The following is a 24,285-nucleotide window of genomic DNA, read 5'->3' as shown; positions in this document are numbered from 1 at the left end:
GTTTTTTAAACAGTGGGGGAAGAAAAAAGGTCCGCTCTTCATGATGGAACGAGGTGCACTGGAGTCTGGCCTGACTAACTCAATAAGATAATGATAGTTTGGGCAGGTGGCAAGAGTTTTTTTTTTCTATAGGAAAATACTCTCTATTTACATATGAGGAAATTGAAGTAACAAAGCATGTTCAGAGCTCTGCATCTGATAGAGCTCGCGCTCTACTTGAGCATGGCTTTGACAACAGAGCTCAGGCCTGAGCCGTGGATCTGGTTCAAGCCTGGCATGGTTCTGGTTCAAGCCTGGCATGGTTCTGGTTTTGTTGCTGAAGATGGCAATACTTACATCACTTCCTGGTTTGCCAGAAGGTCCAGGGGGTCCTTGGGGTCCCAGTGCACCCTGTCATGAGGGCAGAGAGTTTGTTGTCATTGATGTGTAGGCCTAATTGCTGTGACTAAGAACAGACTAGTGCAAGAAGCTACCTTCCCACAGTAAACTAAAATGAAATCATTGCAATTTCGCATTCACTTCATGATTTCAGGGCCTTTCACCTAGTCTTTGAATTCTCACTGCCAACGCTAATGAAAATGTTATGTCGCAGGCAGTCATGTTAAAAAGGTACCCTGTCTATTCCTGTCTATTTATATCTGACATTCACAGCATGTCGAGGAAGGGGGGATTTTCCTGTTGCTAGTGGTTTGATTTTAATGACGGGTAATGATGTTGGTGATTTTCACTTGAGCTCTGAGGGGGACGGAGCTCCATGTGATCCTCACATGGATAGACATTCCTACCACTTCTAGGGGTCAGGGGTTAGAGGTCAAACTGGGTTGAGTGGGTTTATGAGACACTTTCACAATAAACACTAATTTCTCTATACTTCATGTGGTTAGTACGCAATCATATAGCCCTCAATCGAATACGGCTCCCTAGGTAGCCAACACTAGAATGCTCTGGTGCTGCTGCCAAGCTCTACATAATATAGTTCTATATTGGCGTTGTAGCACAGAGATGTATGGTGCACCCTGGGATAGTTTTGGCTACTCACAGCAGGGCCTGGCTCTCCAGTCTCTCCGGGGTTACCTTGGAAACCTTGTGGGCCCTGGAATTGATTAGAAGGAACATCAAGTCAAAGACATCCTAATAGTCTGCATATTTCTATAGGCACATGGGTGTCCACATTACGGATCAACATAGTATATTAGGATACAGGTAGACCATAAATGTATCTCGTTTATCCATCCTATACAAAAGGTCAAAGGGTCAAGCACTATTCCACAGCACTGTCCACATTCTCCTTCTGTTGTGATTATTACTAGGGCTTAGAGAGGTGTCCAACCCACAGTTATGAAGGTGGTGTATACTTACAGGGGCTCCAGAAGGGCCAGGTGGACCACGGGGACCCATAGGGCCCTACAGAGGAAGAGGGAGAGAGATAATGAGAGGAAATGCATAATATTGATAGCAATTCATAGCTCAAAGACTGTTGGGGTAATTGCTATTTAGTCATGTCTTAGGCGGAAAAAAACACTTGAATTGTCAGATGTCCCATTGTAATTCAAATAACATGGCCTGTGGGTCTTCTGATGTTGTGCAATAATTAGTTAGAATTGTGGTGTAGAAAGGTTTTAGGCCATGGTTATCTGGTCGTATGAGAAAAAAGAAGGAAAAAAATAAATACAGTATATTTCAATGAGTCGTCGGGTAGCATAACAGACTGTAGGTTGACTCTTATTTGGGAATTGGGAGAGGGGTCATATGCTTCCAAATGCTGCAGGGCGTGTCCATAGATACGTCAGTTCATAGTCCATAGATAATATAAATAAAATATGTTTCATGATCATTTCTATGTCTTTGTTACCGACTGTCGTTATAATATACCTCATATCCCATACCAACAGGACAGCATTAGCTATCGATGTGCTGGCATACAAAAATCTATACTACATTATGTTCCATTCAGTGGTTCATTTCCAGCACAAGATTGCAGTCTGATGTCAATACTGTCTTCAAGTCTGTAACACAGCATTCTACTACCGACCTACATTTACCATATACCATTTATCTCTTTAGCTTACCACTATGATTTTATTTGTTTCAATAATTCATTTTGAGTCTTTTTAACCCCTCTGGATTCTGTTAAGTTCATGTAACGTTACAGTAACATCTCTTGTTCTCTAACCATAGGTCCTTGCATCACTCCCATCTGTGCGCCTCCAGCTTTCTCATCGAATCCACCGGCCATCTGAGCAGCGAAGTTCTGCAGAAACACAACACAGGTAAAGAGACATTGTTCGTGAGTTGACTGTGTCTACAGTAGATACACTGCCCCCTGGTGTCCACCAAAGCTTTCACAGCCTGTATTTCTGCTATACAGGATATATGACCTCACCAGGGCTCTGAGGAAACAAAAAATATGGTGGCACATTCACTTAGCAGTTGTCAGGAGGGATTACATTGGTGATATTGACTGTGGTACAGTAGCTTACCAATGTGTCGTCCGTTCTTCTCTCTCTATTCTCTCTCTACTCTACTAACTAACACATAGAGGAACAAATAGGCTTATGGCTTAGTCTCTTTCACACACGTGTGTGTGTGCGTGCGAATACACACACACACACACACACACACACACACACACACACACACACACACACACACACACACACACCCCCCCCCCCCCCTCTGACGATGAGAATATAGCGATACTGTACTGCTAGTGCATCAACAGGGAGTGCTTCTCTGCATCACAATGACATAAACAGAGATTATGTGTGGTGGTGACATCCTCTCTTATCTATTCTCCTGTCCTCTCCTCTGTTTTCTACCACATACCCCGCCAAGACCTGGGGGTCCGTTGGGTCCTGGAGGGCCAGGGGGTCCGGGGTTCCCGGGGGTTCCAGGCTCGCCATCTCTGCCTCTGGGGCCAACATTTCCCTAGGGAAAAGGCAAGAGGGACAAATGCATTCAACAACGGGTTCAATACATAAACATGTTCAGTATTATCAGCTTTTATTGGGAAAAGTGAGTGATCGCTATTGTTGCATGGCTTTGATGGTTTTGTCTGCCTTAGGAGACTATGTTACTGAATGTAATTCTGTTCTCAATCAATCAATCAATTAATCCATGAATCAATCAACCAACCAATCCATGAATCAATCAACCAACCAATCCATTAATCAATCAACCAACCAATCAACAAATCAGTCCATCACCCAAACAATCAACCAATTAACCAATCAATCAACTGGAATGCATCAATGAACCTTTCAATTTGCTGCTTTACGGAGCATGCCACTATTTCGTTACAATCTTATTGTATTATTTATAAATTGGAATATATTGGATTTTCCACAATAAGGTAGCGTATACTGTATATCTTACTATCGTGGATCTAAATTCAAAGTCTCATACATGATAAACTAGGCAACAATTGGAGCTGTTGAATGGTTAGCCCTTATTTCAGTCCATACCACAGACAGATTCCTAAGCATAACCTACCTGCACAAAGGTGACTGGGATTTACTGTCTTACCTTATCACCCTTAGCTCCAGCTTCTCCACGTGGTCCCTGCTCGCCCGAGGGGCCCTGCACAAACAAACATATTAGGATGAGCAAGATGCTTGACAAACAGAGTACATTATTCATAAAACAAATGAGCAAGTAAATATTTGAGAATATGTTTACCATAGGGCCTGCTGGTCCATTCGGTCCTACAACCTGGACAACAGAACAGAAAGAGAGCTTGTTCAGTTCTCAATACTTAGTGGGATGAAAGTAGCCTTTTCAAAGCCCTGATGTCTTTGATAAGGTTTCGGGTTGCACTGATTTGAATTGCTAAGATGCTGGGAAAGTACCTTCCTGAAATAGCAGGAAGTCTATTGACAATTTACTTTAGCTGAAAAAACATCTTCCGCTTGTCAGGGTTTGTTCATTTCCCAAGAAGCCTTGCATACCAATGAATAAAAAAGTTACTAAATGGATGTAAGAGGATTGGTTTCGGTCCATTATGTCCTAGGAATGTCGGCTTCCTTCCATGTTTTCACAACAACAAAAAAAATCTGTCTCAAACCACCAGGTTCAAAGCATGGTAGCTAAATCACTTATCATCTGGAGGCCTTGGCTCTCTTGGAATCATATGATTCCCCAAAAGAAGAAGAACAAAAATTGCCAAATTAATAGTCCGTTACACTCCAGAGAGTCAACCCTGATAATGACTTCAAACTGACTTGGATAACTATCCTGCATGTATGTGACTTTTAAGTAAGGCTATTATAAATACGTGTTAAAGTGTTATCATTCTAAGTAGACGTGCCATAGCCTCTTGTTGACTAATGCTTGGCAATGGCATGCATAGGTACCTAAAAAGGAGCGTCAGTGCCTTCATTGACCAAAGATCCCTATATCACTCTGATTTGATGGACAAACAAGTCTTCTGATCTCTTTCTGAGTGAGCGTGAGCTGTAGTGCACGCCTTTGCATATAGCAGCTCATAATTTACTGTATGCTTGAAGAAGACGGAGAAGAAATTAGTGCATGAGATAACAAACCCCCCGTGTCCCCTGAATACTAGCCCAATTATTTGACTATACAGTAAATCTGAGTGTGCATACTTACATCTGCAATCTCGCCTGGTTCCCCTTTCTGGCCCTAATAGGACAAAATGAAGGTCAGTGGTCTTAATGAAAGTCTGTGGTCCTAATGAAGACTTTACCAGTATAAAGACACATAATATTCACATCATGTAAGTCTGAAGTATTTTGGAGCCTGAGTGTGTGGATGGTTCTACACACTGTTTAGATGATCATGTGGATGATAGTCTGATAAGCATTGTCTGAATGACACATTGTTTGTCCAACAGAAAATATTATTGCATTTTGCCAAGTTATTGTTATTGGTTCATGACAGCTTTCAGGGTGGCATATCAGATCATCGTTTCCCATGGTCTCACCTTAGCACCAATCACCGCCTCTGATGTTGCATATGAGGTGGATGAGGAAGAGAGAGAAAACAACATTAAAAAGGGTGAACTTCAGACTGCTGATAGCTGTGTGGGGGGCTAAACCTCCAGAGTTTGAACACTCCAGATTAAAAGGAACACCTGTGGAAACCAATGGAAACCAAAGACCATACTCCAAACTCCAAGACCCTGCCAACCCATCCAGAGTGGGTTTGAGGTTTAGCTGTAGTTCCATGTTGAGGGGATGGGGCCAAAAGCAAGCAAAGCATGGGGGTGGGACAGATGTTTGGATCAAATCCTCTGTGTGTAAAAAAATATTTGTCAATATAGCATATTTTGGAGCTAACAACCGAGTTCATTGAATAAATGGCTTTAGCGAGGAGCATATCATGCTATGAAATGGCACATTGCATACATGGTTATTATGATAGCTTGAAGATGGATTGTTAGAACCAAAATGTAGATCTCCTCAAAAGTTTAAAGTTTAGTATATCTAACAGAATAAAACATGACGCATGGAAATGTTTCGTTTTTGAAGACACAATTTTCAAAAATGCGTGAAAATATCATGTCTCAGAATATATACGCATTGTTCATTCATAAAACATGAACAATGATTGAAATGTGAAAGCAGCTTTGGTTTATTTGTGTTGTTTGGAAAGCAAGTATGACTGTTCTATGTTCAAAGTGAATATAATGTATCTTTTGAATATTGATAGTAATAGTACATTGGCACTCTATATTATCATATGTTTGCCTTTCTTCTCTTTGCATATGTTATCTGCTGTGTGTTGAGCCTGGGAGTACGCTCTTAGAAAAAAAAGCTGCTCTCTAGAAGCTAAAAGGGTTCTTCAGCTGTCCCCATAGGAGAACCCTTTGTAGAACCATTTTTGGTACTAGGTAGAACACTTTTGATTCCAGGTAGAACCCTTCCCACAAGAGGGTTCTACCTGGAACCCAAAAGGGTTCTACCTGGAACCCAAAAGGGTTATCCTATGGGGACAGCCAAAGAACCCTTTTTTCAAAGAATGTAGGTTGGCGCAAGTCTGGTAAAGTGAAGTAGAATAATGACTCCCACATGCGTATGTCACTGGAAACAGGATCATATCCACACGTGATGGGAGTAAAGTGTGACCGGTGATGATAAAGAAGGCAAAGCAGTCAAAATGTTCACGTTTAGACACTAGTGATGGAGGAAATGAGACTTCAGAACCCCAAAGTGGGTGGGACTATCATGTCTTGTCAATCATTGTCTGATTTCACCCAATAGGATCGATTTGATGTGGTGGGAAAAGAGCTTCCATTTGGACAAAATGACACAGTGATTGGCAGCTCAGGATAGCTTCCTAGCCACCCGCCACTAGTTAAAGCAAACTAAGAAGTGTCTTGTTTTCAAGACTGACCGTGGTTGTTTTAAGTGGAAACCAGATGCTACAACTGTAGGATTAAACTCCTCATGAAGTGTACATCCATAGAGAGAGATTATCCAGAGGATGTTGCAGGTCTCCAACCCAAAACAAGCAGGGAAAAAGTGCACACTTTTGAATAGGGAACACCTAGCTACTTATAAATCCCTTTAATACCAATTTATGAGCCACAAAATCTGTCCTGACTCCTGTCCAGACTCATGTCTGCACACCAAAGTCATGAACATAAGCTGCTGAGGACCTGTTAAGCCCAGTGAACATCTTAACTACCATTTAGTTCCCCATTCAAAAGTGTTGGCATGATAAAAGGGCACAGTAATTTATTCATGATTGTGTGAATAAATAAATTACAACCAGTGGGGGCGCTGGCGTCCGCAGGGCAGATGGGGCAGCACTCTCTAGGTTGGATGATGGGGTTGGCACACTCTCTGATCTCCTCGCAGATGATCTCATCACACAGCACTGACCCGCTGTCACACACACAGATACGACATGGCTCCGGCTTCCACACATCCTTATCGTTATAGCGATGGGCATCCTGGATGCAGCTGCCTGCCTCCTCTGTGACCACCGGCAGGAGGTGGTACAGAGGGCAGGGGGCATGCAGGGGGCAGAGACGGGGTGGAGGGTGGTGGTGGATGTGAGAAGTGGCAAAAGAGGGATAAATAGGGATGGGTGGGCGTCAAAGAGGGCAAGACAGTGATCATAGTGTATAGGTGCGGGGGAGGAAGCATGAGGGGGGCGCATGTGTAAATGGCAGGGTAGGGTGGAGGGCAAGCAGGAAGAGCATTGAGTGCAAGATGGGGTGGGGGTCAGAGTGAGACGGGTGAAGGTGAGTGGAGGCAGGTGGGAGGAGGGGGGGAGAGACAAGTTATCAGCTTAGCATGAGGCCTCATTTACACCACATGCACAGCACATAGCATCACAGCACTCACACTCACGACTACACCCACAGCTTGGGACAATCAACAGGTTTCACATGTAATTTTTTATTTTATTTAACCTTTATTTATCCAGGTTAGTCTCATTGCGATAGAATCTATTTTTCCAGAGAGACCTGGTCAAACCAAGACAGCAACAGGGTGGAACAATATTTGAGACAAATGTCAGACAGACTGTAAGAACTTACACAGACACACCATACAAAGTATATACAGTACCAGTCAAATGTTTGGACACACCTACTCATTCAAGGGTTTTTCTTAATTTGTAAAATGTGTTAAATTGTAGAATAATATTAAAGACATCAAAACTATGAAATAACACATGAAATCATGTAGCAAGCAAAAAAGTGTTAAAAAAAATGACAGCTTTGCACACTCTTGGCATTCTCTCAACCAGCTTCATGAGGTAGTCACCTGGAATGCATTTCAATTAACAGGTGTGCTTTGTTACAAGTTAATTTGAGCCAATCAATTGTGTTGTGACAAGGTAGGGGTGGTATACAGATTTTACCCTATTTTGTAAACGACCAAGTCCATATTATTGCAAGAACAGCTCAAATAAGCAAAGAGAAACAACAGTCCATCATTACTTTAAGACATGAAGGTCAGTCAATGTGAAAACATTTCAAGAACTTTGAAAGTTTCTTCAAGTGCAGTCGCAAAAACCATCAAAAACCAAACTGGCTCTCATGAGGACCGCCACAAGAAAGGAAGACCCAGAGTTACCTCTGCTGCAGATGATAAGTTCACCAGCCTCAGAAATTGCAGCCCAGATAAATGTTTCACAGAGTTCAAGTAACAGACACATCACAACATCAACTGTTCAAAGGAGAGTGTGTTAATCAGGTGTTCATGGTCAAATTGCTGCAAAGAAACCACTACTAAAGGACATCAATAATAAGAAGAGAATTGCTTGGTCCAAGAAACACGAGGTGGAAATCTGACCTTTGGTTCCAACCACTGTGTCTTTGTGTGACGCAAAGTAGGTGAACGGATGATCTCCGCATGTGCGGTTCCCACCGTGAAGCATGGAGGAAGAGGTGTGATGGTGGGGGGGTGCTTTGCTGGTGACACTGTTGATGATTTATTTAGAATTCAAGGCACACTTAACCAGCATGGCTACCACCGCATTCTGCAGCGATATACCATACTATCTGGTTTGCGTGGGACTATCATTTGTTTTCAACAGGATAATGACCCAACACACCTCCAGGCTGTGTAAGGCCTATTTGACCAAGGAGAAGAGGGATGGATTGCTGCAGCAGATGACCTGGCCTCCACAATCACCTGACCTCACCCAATTGAGATGGTTTGGGATGAGTTGGACTGCAGAGTGAAGTAAAAGCAACCAACAAGTGCTCAGCATATGTGGGAACTCCTTCAAGACTGTTGGAAAAGCATTCCAGGCGAAGCTGGTTGAGAGAATGCCAAGAGTGTGCAAAGCTGTCATCAAGGAAAAGGGTGGCTACTTTGAAGAATCTCAAATATAAAATATATTTTGATTTGTTTAACACTTTTTTGCTTACTAAATGATTCCATATGTGTTATTTCGTAGTTGTGATGCCTTCACTATTATTCTAGAATGTAGAAAATAGTACAATTAAAGAAAAACCCTTGAATGAGTAGGTCTGTCCAAACTTTTGACTGGTACTCTATGTTTTGACGTTGACGCAAATACATTTCAATTACAGACATATACAAACGTCATAGATTTTTTTTATCTATCATATGTACAGTTGAAGTCGGAAGTTTACATACACTTAGGCTGGAGTCATTAAAATTCGTTTTTCAACCACTGCACAAATTTCTTGTTAACAAACTATAGTTTTGGCAAGTCGGTTAGGACATCTACTTTGTGCATGACATAAGTCATTTTTCCAACAGTTGTTTACAGACAGATTATTTCACTTATAATTCACTGTATCACAATTCCAGTGGGTCAGAAGTTTACCTACATTAAGTTGACTGTGCCTTTAAACAGCTTGGAAAATTCCAGAAAATGATGTCATGGCTTTAGAAGCTTCTGATAGACTAATTGACATAATTTGCATCAATTGGAGGTGTACCTGTGGATGTATTTCAAGGCCTACCTTCAAACTCAGTGCCTCTTTGCTTGACATCATGGGAAAATCAAAAGAAATCAGCGAAGACCTCAGAAAATAAATTGTAGACATCCACAAGTCTGGTTCATCCTTGGGAGCGATTTCCAAACGCCTGAAGGTACCACGTTCATCTGTACATACAATAGTACGCAAGTATAAACACCATGGGACCACGCAGCCGTCATACCGTTCAGGAAGAAGACGCGTTCTGTCTCCTAGAGATGAACGTACTTTGGTGCGAAAAGTGCAAATTATCCCAGAACAACAGCAAAGGACCGTGTGAAGATGCTGGAGGAAACAGGTACAAAAGTATCTATATCCACAGTAAAACGAGTCCTACATTGACATAATCTGAAAGGCCGCTCAGCAAGGAAGAAGCCACTGCTCCAAAACCGCCATAAAAAAGCCAGACTACGGTTTGCAACTGCACATGGGGACAAAGATTGTACTTTTTGGAAAAATGTCCTCTGGTCTGTTGAAACAAAAATAGAACTGTTTGGCCATAATGACCATCGTTATGTTTGGAGGAAAAAGGGGAACGCTTGCAAGCTGAAGAACACCATCCCAACCGTGAAGCATGGGGGTGGCAGCATCATGTTGTGGGGTGCTTTGCTGCAGGAGGGACTGGTGCACTTCACAAAATAGATTGCATCATGAGGGGGGAAAATTATGTGGATATATTGAAGCAACATTTCAAGACATCAGTCAGGAAGTTAAAGCTTGGTCGCAAATGGGTCTTCCAAATGGACAATGACCCCAAGCATACTTCCAAAGTTGTGGCAAAATGGCTTAAGGACAGCAAAGTCAAGGTATTCGAGTGGCCATCACAAAGCCCTGACCTTAATCCTATAGAATATTTGTGGGCAGAACTGAAAAAGCGTGGAGAGGCCTACAAACCTGACTCGGTTACACCAGTTCTGTCAGGAGGAATGGGCCAAAATTCACCCAACTTATTGTGGGAAGCTTGTGGAAGGTTACCCGGAACGTTTGACCCAAGTTAAACAATTTAAAGGCAATGCTACCTAACACTTATTGAGTGTATGTAAACTTCTGACCCACTGGGAATGTGATGAAAGAAATAAAAGCTGAAATAAATAATTCTCTCTACTATTATTCTGACATTTCACATTCTTAAAATAAAGTGGTGATCCTAACTGACCTAAGATAGGGAATTTTTACCAGGATTAAATGTCAGGAATTGTGAAAAACTGAGTTTAAATGTATTTGGCTAAGGTGTATGTAAACTTCCGACTTCAACTGTACCACTGCATCAAGTCCTAATGACAATCACATTCCTCAATAGCATGTGAGCCAACCAAACTTTTAAACTCCTCCTAGCTAAGAGGATCCTGGAGTTTCAAGCTGGTCTGGAGAGAATTACAAGGCCACAGAGCCGAGTAGCTAAAACACTTTTTGCCATGATCCGATCTGCTCTTTAAAAGTAAGTAGGAGTGACCTTATCAAAGAAGAACAGAGATGTCCAGAATCACACGAAAGCATTTATAATTAACCACATTAAAGACAGAAGCATATCAGCATAATTTATAATGATGTATGGCATCATTATGTTCATCATATCCAGGTATTAGGCCTAATAGACTCATCTCAACACGATGCATCATGGATTGGCAGTATGGCAGACTGGATCATCCAAGGTACTGGTCTGGGTGGGTGATGATTCTACCTGTGGGCCGCAGTCTCACAAAATCTAACCACCGGTCTGTGGTTTAGTTTAACTTAGCAGCATACCACCATGCATCCCACTGCTGGATGGCTTCTGAAGCTAAGCAGGGTTAGTCCTGGTCAGTTTCTGGATGGGAGACCAGATGCCCTGTGTAGGGTGCTGACTTTCCAATGGCATGTTAAATGGGTGTCCTGACTCTCTGCGTCACTAAAGATCCCATGGCACTTATTGTAGGAGTAGGGGAGTTAACCTTGGTGTCCTGGCTAAATTCCCAATCTGGACTACATGGCCACCTAATTGTCTCATTCATCCCCTGTAACTATTCCCCAGGTCGTTGCTGTAAATGAGAATGTGTTCTCAGTCAACTTACCTGGTGAAAAATAAAAGCTCAACAAGCCTCACCCAGGTTTATTTCTCCTGCACTCAAACTGCTAGATTTGTGAACTCCAAAGGAAGATAAAGCGTCCATTCAGATCAAGGTAATCATATGCAGCCGGATTCTGAGGCAGCCGACCACGAATATATTTAACGGTGCCATTTCCAGTGGAAATAGGTCTTTTGCGTGGTGGAGTTAGTATATTTAACCTGTATGCCTACTGCGCTCCCTTGTGACCGGTGGACCTGTATGAATGAGTCCCTCACACTGGGGGACTGTGCCCAATTGACAAGCTGCTGCCTTAAGTAAACAGGGAGTCCTTCTAAAATTCTCCATCTGGATCGCATAGCTGTGTCGGGCGCCAGTTCAAACACATTGGACAATTGAGAATGGGTAGCTTTCATGCACAGGGTCTAAGGTTGGGCCTACTAGGCTAAATGCAGCTATTTCTTTATGTAACATTTATGTGAAAGTGGTTATTAGCACATACCTGCTACCAAACTATACTATATAACACGTGAGTAAACCATTTAAGCTTTCTCCACAAAAGGTGGGGTTGGTTGGTGGCATGTTGTTCCACAACTTTTCCTTGAGTTGTGGCAATATGTATACGGACGCACAATCCCTAATTCCTTACTAAATGCTTAAAACTACTAGCACAATGGACATGTGGCCCCTAAAATCTATTCTTTGGAGTACTTCAAGAGACATTTATCAAACATTTTAGGCTATGTAGAACAAGCCTATGAATATGGGGATTGTAAAGCAACACATGATACATTACACATTGCATAATGCGGTGTAGCTTATCTCTCTAGCGACATATCTTGTTCCATAGTTTCTTCATAAAATAAAATCTCTTATTGAGTGACCAACTGCCATTCACTTCCTGCTACCCTTTGAGCCTTCTAGTCTGGGGTCAAGCTGTGTCTGACCCTGTCTTTTTAAATTATGAATATAATTAACCATTTCAAATATTTCAGCCACAGCACGAAACACAAACAATTACACTTAATCACCCTAGTCTAACAAATAGTCACCTAAACAATACAACTATTCTTTTGACATCAGAATGTTTTCTCGGGGGGGGGGGGGGGTAAATGCCAAAGTAAACGTTTTCTAAATTGCCCAATAAGCTCTTGAACTTGCCAAAGCATCTCAAGTGAGCCACTGTGTCTCGTCTGTTGTCTCCACCAAATGGATTTGTGTTGTTAAACACTGGCACCACAGCTAGAGAGAGCACACTGAAGTGTGCTTGTTCAGAGACAGGATCCACAGTGAGTATCCAGGAGTGAAACAAACGGACACTTGTTCACCTGGTTCTCCATCCCACACAGGTGTGCCTTGATAGCCTCACCTATCCTCCCAAAAGGAAGGTCAACTCTTTCATAGGCCCCTTATATCTGCAAACACTTACAATCTAACCGAAATGTAGCCATGAACTATGTCAATATCAAACCAGTATTAGGATGGTAATGTTCAATTCAATACCATTATTTAAATAGTTAAATAGTCATTTCTTAAATTGATATCATGTACAGTATAACAGTCCAGATAATGAACATTTAATCTCTGAATTGTGTCTGCAAGAATTCTAATTCATAATTGTGCAATTCCTCCAATGACCGACAGATATATGTGTATGAGTTTGTGCCCCTCCATCAATGCTAATGTACCCAAGTGGTTCACAAAATCATATCCCATTCTCATATCTTGTTTGCTGCTGTTTTACCAACACTTGCCCTATTCTTTGTGAAGGTGAGAATTGCGCAGAAACTTTAGATGCCAAGGTAGTGTGCCACAGAAGCGCAGAATGTAAAATATAAGTTGATAAAAAGGCATCATCAGAAGAAACTAAACTTTTGCAAAAGACAATTCAACAGAATTATGTAACTTACGGTCATCCTCTTCCTGGCATCTGGCAATGGATATTAAAACAACTTGGGATGCTACAAGTAGCAGAACAGTCCGTGAATCCACAAAGCTAAACATGTCTAAATATTAGACATGCAGGACCTTGGGTGAGGAAAAAGATGGGACGGATCAGACGCAGCTCTCTTTTAATGGAGTGTATTTGTGTGTTCCCAGAGACTACAACCGAACCATGCAGTCAACCTTCCAAAATCGAAGTGGAATCCAACGCGGGGCCCTAGCCGGCACTTAACACCCACCGCGTCAGAGCAAGAACCGCGGTTTTATGTCCACGGTACCTTCTACGAATCTTCGTATATTCCAAAATACTAGACCTCCCCCAGACCCCCAGTCAAGCTTGAAACCCAACCCACATCTCCCTCCCCTCAGCACCACCAGAATCTATTCTCCCAGGGACCTCTTTCTCCTATTCCTCCCATGCGCTGCGAGGACGAGGTAGCCTACCTAAAAATTACACTTATTGGTTCTCTCTCTCTCGAACCCCCATTACAATAGCGTGGAGTATAGCCACTCACCACAATTTTGCATTACAATACTTGAAGTAGACCTTTTTAGAATGTTGCTCAATAGGCTACAATAACCAATAACAGATTTGCCATTTTACCATTTGTCAAGTGGATTTAGGCCTTCACTGATAGGCCTACATTCATATTCACCTCATGTTTATTCATATACTTTTTTTATTGGCACTTAAAATAGGCAACTCTTTTATATATGGGTTTATAACAACTGTGTAATGCAGTTACTGTATGGAAGTACATGGATTCCCCCAAGAGGAAACAGATCTCCTCATTGAGAGTGAATGACACTGTCGACCTGTCCACCTATACAGGTGCCCACACTTGGCAAATGTTGTAGGCCTATATTTAGAAAGTCTCTACAGTTCAATATTCTCTCTCTCTCTCTCTCTCTCTCTCTCTCTCGCTCTTACTCTATCTGTCTGTCTCTCTCTCTCTCTCTCTCTCTCTCTCTCTCTCCCTCTCTCGCTCTTACTCTATCTCTCTGTCTGTCTCTCTCTCTCTCTCTCTCTCTCTCTTTCTCTATCTCTCTGTCTGTCTGTCTGTCTGTCTCTCTCTCTCTCTCTCTCTCTCTCTCTCTCTCTCTCTCTCTCTCTCAATTCAATTCAAAGGCTTTAAGTGGACCAAGTGGACCATGGTGTGAACTACTGTAGGGAGCACTGAGGGCATGGGAAACGGCCAGCCTGTCTCTGAGGATTAACTCAATCTAAACCTGTCTGACTCTACAGAGATTCTTGGATTATGGCTTTATGGGTGTCTAATTATTGCAGGATCTGAGGCTACTTCTGGGTGTGTAGAGCACTCCAGTCGATGACAGTGTTATGTCATGGTCACGTTGCATACTTAGGGTCAGTCAGAGTTTCGTCAAGAGGCCTGTCTGTTTGAGCAAAGACCAGTTGACATGAGACTGTGAGAACCAGCTAAAAGAAGATGTCTGCCATGACTGTTTGCAATGGATATTAAGGGGCTGGAAACTGAAGGCGTGTTGTAGGCATTTCCAGTAACTTTCCTGCATATGCAGTAATAGTATTGGCTTGATTCAATGTAACTGTGAACAGAAATACACACCAACTGTAATTACTCAGCAAGCAGCACCGCACTGTCTATTCTAAACCAACAATGTATCCCTTCAAATTACAGTAATGTCCACCGGTACATGGAGCTTGTTGCTATTGCTAATGTTATACTACTTACCTGTCACAACAGTTCAGATGCCCAACAGTCCCCTCCAGGCAAACAAAATGGGCTTTGACAGGGTTTCCTGTCTCTCCAGTACCATAACATTCCTGATCGAGACAAGACAACACTTATATCAGACTCTCTTCATTGTGAAGCTCAGAAGTTGTGAACCAGGGGATGAAATGCCTCTATGATCTTTATCGTGTATCTTTCTGAGGCAGATAGGGCCAGGTGAGAGGGTCTGAAAGCGGGTCTTTGTTGAGTGGAGAGGCACAGTCACACCGGGGCCATAACCTTTTAGAGAGCCCTGTCAAACAGGGAAGAAAGAGTCTGAACCCTCCATCACAACCCTGATCACTTTCTGCAGATACAGTAACAACTGGTCCAGGGACAATTGTATTATTTGTTGCATATTGGTTAAGGTTAGGATTGGGGAAGGGAAAGCTGATCCTAAATCAGTTGATTTGGAAGAACATAGGAAGCATCTTGACCGATGCAGTCCTCATATCTGTTCCTAAAGCAACTAGCGAGCTCTGAATGTCTGTCAGAGTGTTTTCTTAAATGACCATCATGCCTGTCCTAGCTGAACCAATAATATGTTCTATTGAGACAATAGACCACATCACACTCTCACCCTCTCCAATTTACAAGGTTAAGCTGGGTTAAAGTTGCCTGGTTATTTTATTTCACTTTTATTTAACTAGGCAAGTCAGTTAAGAACACATTCTTATTTTCAATGACAGCCTAGAAACAGTGATTTTTATATTTTATAAAAAAAATTGGGGGGGGGGTTAACTGTTCAGGGGCAGAACGAAATGATTTTTACCTTGTCAGCTCCGGGATTCGATCTTGCAACCTTTGGGTTACTAGGACAACACTCTAACCACTAGGCTACCTGCCGCCCCAGAAAATGGGAGATTAATAGATGGAAGATCTGACAGGTTTAAGAGGACCGTGTCTTGATTTAAGGGCCAATCTTATTGGGCAGTTACAACAAGAAGCTGGACTAAAGCAAAATGTGCATAGCCCCAAAGCATGTTTATTCTGCTTGAATAGAAAATTGGATGGTCAAACGCCCTTTTCTTGCAATATATCTCATTATACCACTGTACAATAACTTGCTCTTTGAACCTGTGTAGTAATTCAGTAATTACTCCAGTAACTGTAAATTAATTCTAGTAAATTGTTAGGTAAACTGATGAGGTACTGATCACTTCTTACCGTACTTCACAGCAGGGTTTTATGATACATGCAGTCATATATATAGGTGGTGGTCCACCTACACCGGCATCCCTCTATCGCTTAATATCCCATCAACAATATTCATCGATTTTTCTTCCTCTCAGAATACAACCCACACCCTCACATTACCATTCATGTAAAGCAGGTGGTTGATAAAGACTGCAACGGTGGTTTTAATCAGTTGCCTGTGACAGATTTCCAGGAGAAACATTGTAGGAGAAAATGGGAGATTGATAGATCCTAGGACCGACAGTAGGTACATACACTAAGTGTACAAAACATTAAGAACAGCTGCTCTTTCAATGACATAGACTGACCAGGTGAATCCAGGTGGAAGCTATGATCCCTTATTGATATCACCTGTTAAATCCACTTCAATCAGTGTAGATGAAGGGGAGGAGACCGGTTAAAGAAGGATTTTTAAGCCTTTAAACAATTGAGACATGGATTGTGTGTGTGTGTGTGTGCCATTCTGAGGGTGAATGGTCAAGACAAAATATTTAACGGGGTACGATAGTACATGTCAGGCGCACCGATTTGTGTCAAGAACTGCAACGCTGCTGGGTTTTTCACGCTCAGCAGTTTCCTGTGTGTGTCAAGAATGGTCCATCACCCAAAGGACATCCAGCCAACTTGACACAACTGTGGGAAGCATTGGAGTCTGCATGGGCCAGCATCCCTGTTGAATGCTTTCGACACCTTCTAGAGTCCATGCCCTGACGAACTGAGGCTGTTCTGAGGACAAAAGGGGTTGGGGGGGGCAACTCAATATTAGGAAGGTGTTCCTAATGTTTGGTGTACTCATTGTAGAACTGGAATATACTGGTAACTGACAAAATAAAGGAAATAGCAACATAAAGTGTCTTAACTGGGTGTAGGTGTCTGGAACTCTATCAGAGTAATGTGACATCATTCTTCCATGAGAAATTCCATCATTTGGTGTTTTGTTGATGGTGGTGGAAAACACTGTCTCAGGTGCCACTCCAGAATCTCCCATAAGTGTTCATTTGGGTTGAGATCTGGTGACTGAGACGGCCATGGCATATGGTTTACATCGTTTTCATGCTCATCAAACCATTTGGTGACCACTCTGTGATGCCCTGTGATGGCGGCATTGTCATCCTATTGGGGCATAGGCATGGTAGCCAAAATAATGGCCTGCCCAGCATTTTTATACATGACCCGAAGCATGATGGGATGTTAATTGTTTAATTAACTCAGGAACCACACCTGTGTGGAAGCACCTACTTTCAATATATTTTGTATCCCTCATTTACTCAAGTGTCTCCATTATTTTGGCAGTTACCTGTACATAGAACTGCAATCTGCGCCGAAAGCATCACTCAAATGCATGCCTACTAGACGGCCATCTTGGGGACTTATTTGGAATGTTCTGTTTTACTGATAACTTCTGCTGGATTACTCAGTGTACCATGCCTTATGATCACAACAGTAGATCAATTGAACTGCACCTTCACAATGGTAGCCAAGGTCCATAGAACTTAATGTGAGATAGAAAACTGTCCATTCTAGACATTTCTCTCGTTCCCCTGACTGTACGCTGCCTCCGTCTCCCTGAGCACACAATAGGCCTCTGTGTGCTGGGCCCACGGAATGCTGTGAGATGGCAGGGCAGTGGGGATCGCTGCCTGATGAGGATGGTGGCTGGGGGGGTTGAGGAATGGTGGGGAAGGTGGGAGGATGGAGGGGTTGGGGGGGGGTTGATCATTCAGGACTGTATGACTGCAAAGAGGCTCCATGGGTCTAGAGGGTGTCTAGGTTTCAGCACGGTGGCCACTGTGGAGGGGTGGCTGAGGTTTGCTGAGTACACAGAGCGGAAGGGGGGGGGGGGGGGGGTCTGCTTCAACGTGGGGAAGTCGAGCAAAGGACAGGGCCATTCTCAGTCTATAAAATATTTTTCTTATTGTATCCATTTTCTATTATAATTTCATAAATGGTGCAGGAGGTAATATTTGTAAAGTTGGACAGCTTACCCAGATTACCAAATAGTAGATAACACAGAGACCATGGGACCAGAAAGGTGATAGAATATAATCTACTTTTTTTTCTCAACGCTGTACAATTGCACTGTGTTTAACTAGAGGAACTCTAACTTCTGCTGAAGAGAATGAGGAGAATCTGTGGAATATTTGGATTTCAGTGCACATCTCTGGCGTAAAGATGTCTTGGTGAAAAAACTCCCCCCAGTGGAAGTAAGGTAGTACTGTCTGGCTACTTCAGCTTTAGCGGTGTGCCTTGTGTGTGTGTGTGTGTGTGTGTGTGGCGTGCGTGTGTGCGCCTGTTTGCACTGTAAGGCCTGTATGTCTGTGTCATTATGGGGAGGAATGTGGGAGAGAGTAAAGTTGGCAATGAGTGAGAATTCCATTCACGCTGGGTGGTAGATGTTCTTTAATGAGAAGTGAAATGAATGATGCATCAAATCTCTACAATTCTCTAATTATGGAGTTTTGTTTCACCACTCCGCACACAATTAAAATGTTCCTCTCGCTATGATCAATATCAAATTAACGTCTAAGAAGTCATCTAAAATTGAAAGCAGAGGATATGTAGAGATTGGAAAGTAGCAATTCCCTTTGGATAGTAAAAGCATAAAATGAAGACGTCACAGACACTTCTTTCCTCATTGGCTTTTCTTCCAACATCATTCTAACCTTCTGTCCTACAAAGTAGAAAGCATGCCTCTCAGACCCAAGAGAGTTTAGTGAGGGTCAGAAAAACAAACCTTTCAAACCAAGACGTTTTTTCGCCAATTTTAGCATACCGGCAACTTTTTGCAGACTTTTCTTCATACTGTATTTGAACGATTTTGCCAACAGCAAAGCCTGTACTTGTATTTCCACCAACCGACGTAGTCATGATTGTGGTAATATGTTGAAAAGTCCCGCCAAACCCTCAGTATTAATACAAACAAACAACATCCCCCTCTTCCTCAGAGAACACCAGCGTAAATGGAGAAAGATGCCAGTGAGAAGTAGCCTGACTGTGGACAAAACACTTCTCTTTGTTCTCTTCTTTAGCACTTCATGAAGTAGTTGTGATACTGGGGTTGTGTGCACTCTGATATTGTCAGGCGTGTGCGTACTTGTGGTGAAGTCAGGTGCAGGAGAGCGGAGAATTGTGAACAGGCGCACACTTTATTACGGCAGGAGAGATATACAGATGGATGCAGCTGTGTCAAAAAAACTCCTCCAGCCAACAAGGCAAAGTGTATAGCGCGCACAAATGTCACACAACATAAATGTATTGCAATACAAATAAGCTTTGTGAAAACACATGGAAAATAACAAACGCATAGCCTAGTGCGTAGAACACGTAACACACAAAAATGTCACACAAAGACATGAGGGGGAACAGAGGAATAAATACATGTAGTGTGATTGGGGAATGCAAACCAGGTGTGAATGGAACAAGACAAAACAAATGGATAATCGAAGAATGGAGCGGCGATGGCTAGAAAGCCGGTGACGTCGACCGCCGAACGCCGCCCGAACAAGGAGAGGGGCCGACTTCGGCGGAAGTCGTGACAGATATGTGCTTGTGTGAAATCGTCCAATGATATTAGCTGAGTACAAGGTTGTGTAGGTTACTTTCTAAATGTAATCCGTTACAGTTACTAGTTACCTGTCCAAAATTGTAATCAGTAATGTAACTTTTGTATTACCCAAACTCAGTAACGTAACCTGATTACTTTTTGTTACTTTTGGATTACTTTCCCTTTAACAGGCATTTTAGGTGAGTCTGTTAACTACTATATTTCACCAGAATACTTTTTCACCCATAATCCTGTCCAAATACAGAATCTCCAACCCCCAAGTCTTTCAAACTGACTGTCCATTGTAGATTCTTCTAAGCTCCAGGGCTTTATCCAGGCTCTCAGACTACTGAGGCTGAATCAAAGCAGCAGGCACCGGTATATTTCTTTTCCCATGTGAGACGACGGGGGGGAAGTTAAATTTGTGCAGGCAGGGAGGGTGGGGCATGGGGGCTTCTCACACAAGATGGAGGCTGAGGGGACAAAGCTGGCATTCATGGGCTGAGGAATGGAAAACATTTTCTCCTGAAAACAGAGAAGCTACAACCCGGGAGAGGTAGTGTAGGGAGACCATTGGTTAGCGTGTGGCCCTTTGGAGCAGTCACATTCCTAGCGAGGCAAATCCAAAGGCTCCACCAGTACCGGGTGAGGCCTCGTTTATTTGGTAATGCAGGTAATATTATGTCACCTCGTAGAGTCAACCTGGAAGTGGATACTATAGCATTCTACCCAACAGCTGTACAGACTACACAGTCTAAAACCCACGTAACCTTATACGGGTGGGTGCAGAAACGTTTCAACTACGAGGACGTTTGGATGGGGAGTCTGGGGACCATTGGGGGCCTTGACTGTCTGCATGACAATAATGTCTCCTGAAAGAATTCCTTGAAGTGCCTTGAAGTGAGCTCCTCTTGATAGAATCTTGGTAAATGTAATCCACCAATTTATTCCTCTCCGTAGTGAGGTTTTTCATACTACATGAGAGATAGATATCCGATAAGGTACACATTGTAACTGTTTAAAAATATGAGAAAAAGTTGATAAATGCACCTGTGTAGGTTCCTATTATCTTATGTTTACTGTAATAGCCCGTAATGTCTTAACCAGTCAAATAATTTCCCCTTAGCAGGAGAGGCTAATTTATACCAGTGTGCTGATAATGCTGAAGAAAAGGTCAGTTAGTGTGTTGCACACAAACACTGAGCACATGAAGGATCAGAGAGGTGAGGAGTGATGTGTGGGCAGGCTGCCCAGACAGAGACTGAAGAACAAGACAGGAAGCCTGTCCCCTCACTCAGAGGCTTGTGGGTAGGAACACTGGGCCTGTGTGTGTGCGTGCATGCGTGCGTGCGTGCGAGAGAGAGAGAGTGTGTTTGCGCGTGATGGACCCCTGACAGATGCCCTCTCATGGGATACAACAGACACACAGACAGTGACACAGCCCGGATGTGAGGCGCTAGATCTGGAGTGAGTCTGCCACCTGCAGGCAGAGACGTAAACAGACAGCAGAACAGGTCTTCTAGGTTTATGATGGAGTAGCATCGAGTTGCCTCAGCCTAGAAAGGTAAACCGCTACCTGCACTGCCCTACTGATCTTAAAACGGTTGTGTATTTACTGTTTTTCAAGGTTGTGGATTTGAAAGGGTTATTTTAAACAAACAATAGAGTAACAGTAATGACGTCTTTTTTAGGCACTAACTCCAGCATGGCTCATTGGCCAAAGCCTATGGCCAAAGCCTATGGGGAACTGGATAAACACAGAGAATAAGATCTGTGGTAAACACTGGCTTGGGCGTTCTTATACGTTTTGTTCTATGAGATTTTCATCAGCTAGCATCACTTTTTGGGACATTTATGTAATCAAAACAAGCACATGAATCACACGAAAGCTTCAAAATTCATAAAGGTTAAGTTAACTGACTAATATCAAATCAAATCAAATCAAATTTATTTGTATATAGCCCTTCGTACATCAGCTGATATTCTCAAAGTGCTGTACAGAAACCCAGCCTAAAACCCCAAACAGCAAGCAAAGCATGTGAAAGAAGCACGGTGGCTAGGAAAAACTCCCTAGGAAAAACTCCCTAGAAAGGCCAAAAACCTAGGAAGAAACCTAGAGAGGAACCAGGCTATGAGGGGTGGCCAGTCCTCTTCTGGCTGTGCAGGGTGGATATTATAACAGAACATGGTCAAGATGTTAAAATGTTCATAAATGACCAGCATGGTCAAATAATAATAATCATAGTAGTTGTCGAGGGTGCAACAAGCACGTCCGGTGAACAGGTCAGGGTTCCATAGCCGCAGGCAGAACAGTTGAAACTGGAGCAGCAGCACGGCCAGGTGGACTGGGGACAGCAAGGAGTCATCATACCAGGTAGTCCTGAGGCATGGTCCTAGGGCTCAGGTCCTCCGAGAGAAAGACAGAAAGAGAGAAAGAGAGAATTAGAGAGAGCATATTTAAATACACACAGGACACCGGATAAGACAAGAGAAATACTCCAGATGTAACAGACTGACCCTAGCACCCCGACACATAAACTACTGCAGCATAAATACTGGAGGCTGAGACAGGAGGGATCAGAAGACACTGTGGCCCCATCCGATGATACCCCCGGAGAGGGCCAAACAGGCAGGATATAACCCCACCCACTTTGCCAAAGCACAGCCCCCACACCACTAGAGGGATGTCTCCAACCACCAACTTACCGTCCTAAGACAAGGCCGAGTATAGCCCACAACGATCTCCGCCATGGCACAACCCAAGGGGGGGGCGCCAACCCAGACAGGAAGACCACGTCAGTGACTCAACCCACTCAAGTGACACACCCCTCCCATGGACGGCATGGAAGAACACCAGTAGGCCAGTGACTCAGCCCCTGTAAAAGGGTATACATACAATATTACATCATTGAACAAAACGTCTAAGATCTCCTAAGCGTGTGTTAACTTCAGACCTTATTTTCGGCGTTTATCCCAAAACCCCATTCTTTCCCCATTTATTTCCTGGGGCGGCAGGTAGCCTAGCGGTTAGAGTGTTGGGCCAGTAACTGAAAGGTTGCTAGATTGAGTCCCTGAGCTGACAAGGTAAAAATGTTGTTCTGCCCCTGAACAAGGCAGTTAACCCACTGTTAAAAGTACACATTGTTACAACTGTAGTTTCCATCTCATCCAAGGAACCCTGTAGTTCTGTCAGAGTGGTCATTGTGTTCTTGATCACCTCCCTAACAAGGTCCTGTTTGGTCAGACTGACAGCTCTAAGCAGAGTCTGGGTAGTTCCATATTTTTACAATTTCCCAATGATGGAGACCACTGTGCTCTTGGAAACTTTCAACACTCTAGAAATTGTTTTATACCCTTCCACAAATATATGCCTCATCACAATTCTGTCTCGTTGATCTACTGGAAGTTCCTTGGACTTCATGGTGTAGTTTCTGCTCTGACATCCACTGCCATCTGTGGGACCTTATATAGACAGGTGCGTTTCTTTCTAAATTAAGTCCACACAATTGAATTGGCCATAGGTGGACTCCAGTCAAGTTGTAGTGACGTCTCTAGGATTATCAATGAAAATTTGATGCAACTGAGCTCAATTTGGAGTGTCATAGCAAAGGGGTGTGAATACTTATGTAAATGAGATATTTCTGTATTTCATTTTCAATAGCCTACATTTGCAAAAATGTCTAAAAACATGTTTTCACTTTGTCATTGAGGGGTATCGTGTGTAGATTGGGGAGAAAAACAATTTAATCAATTTTCAATTCAGGCTGTAACACGAGAAAATGTGGAATAAATCAAGAATACTTTCTGAAAGCAATGCATGCTACGTGACACACTACCATATGGTGTCGCTACACAAGCTACAAATGACTAGAAAATCCACCAATGCCATCTCTGCTCATTGGTATGCTTCATTTCACCATAGCCAATGTAACCATGAAATTGTAAGTAGTTGAATTAAAAAAAAGGTAATTGTATTATTTATTTATTCACATTTATTCACAGGTTCACAGGTGACAATACAACTTCTTGTTCAACAGTTGCAAGAAGGTTAGATCATATTGCATCTTACAGCAAGGTATTTAAAGGTTTTGGCAACGTTTTCCATAGAAACTGCTCAGAAAAGTAGCCTATAATTAGATTTGTACTGTGCCCCTAGCCACTGAATCACGTAACTGAAATCATACCCATACGCGTGCCAAGGATCGTACATTTCTCACCCTCTTCCCGGGGAAGAGTCTAATCTGGATCCTCGGGACGTACAACTCTGACGTCACCCCATTGCGGTTGACAGCTCTACCCAGGTAAGAGTTAAGATTGGGTTTAGGTAAAGGTCGGGGTAATGGTAGGGGGTTATGTTAGGTTAGGTTAGGGGTTTAG

At 42.8% G+C, this 24,285-nt stretch overlaps 1 protein-coding gene across 2 annotated transcripts in view; it reads right to left on the bottom strand.

The window, feature by feature from the left end:
* The window catches only part of LOC100286410 (uncharacterized), a 29,533-nt gene extending 15,840 nt beyond the window's left edge, over positions 1 to 13,693 (bottom strand). The window contains exons 1-11 of one of the 2 annotated variants that reach the window (XM_014145553.3): positions 13,383 to 13,693; positions 6,733 to 6,939; positions 4,943 to 4,962; positions 4,609 to 4,641; positions 3,679 to 3,711; positions 3,526 to 3,579; positions 2,827 to 2,928; positions 2,174 to 2,251; positions 1,360 to 1,404; positions 1,040 to 1,093; positions 337 to 390 (exon numbers count right to left, since the gene is read on the bottom strand). In XM_014145553.3, coding sequence (XP_014001028.1) covers positions 337 to 390; positions 1,040 to 1,093; positions 1,360 to 1,404; positions 2,174 to 2,251; positions 2,827 to 2,928; positions 3,526 to 3,579; positions 3,679 to 3,711; positions 4,609 to 4,641; positions 4,943 to 4,962; positions 6,733 to 6,939; positions 13,383 to 13,476 — 774 coding nt within the window. In that variant the 5' untranslated portion in view covers positions 13,477 to 13,693. The remainder of the gene's footprint in view (positions 1 to 336; positions 391 to 1,039; positions 1,094 to 1,359; positions 1,405 to 2,173; positions 2,252 to 2,826; positions 2,929 to 3,525; positions 3,580 to 3,678; positions 3,712 to 4,608; positions 4,642 to 4,942; positions 4,963 to 6,732; positions 6,940 to 13,382) is intronic. The other variant, XM_014145554.3, reaches the window with a different exon arrangement.
* Positions 13,694 to 24,285: the final 10,592 nt, after the last annotated feature.

This window comes from Salmo salar, chromosome 15 (assembly GCF_965601325.2).
Source record: "Salmo salar chromosome 15, fSalSal1, whole genome shotgun sequence".
NCBI lineage: Eukaryota > Metazoa > Chordata > Actinopteri > Salmoniformes > Salmonidae > Salmo > Salmo salar.
The sequence above is the reverse complement of the archived record's forward strand: the minus strand, read 5'-3'. Positions and strand labels throughout refer to the sequence as shown.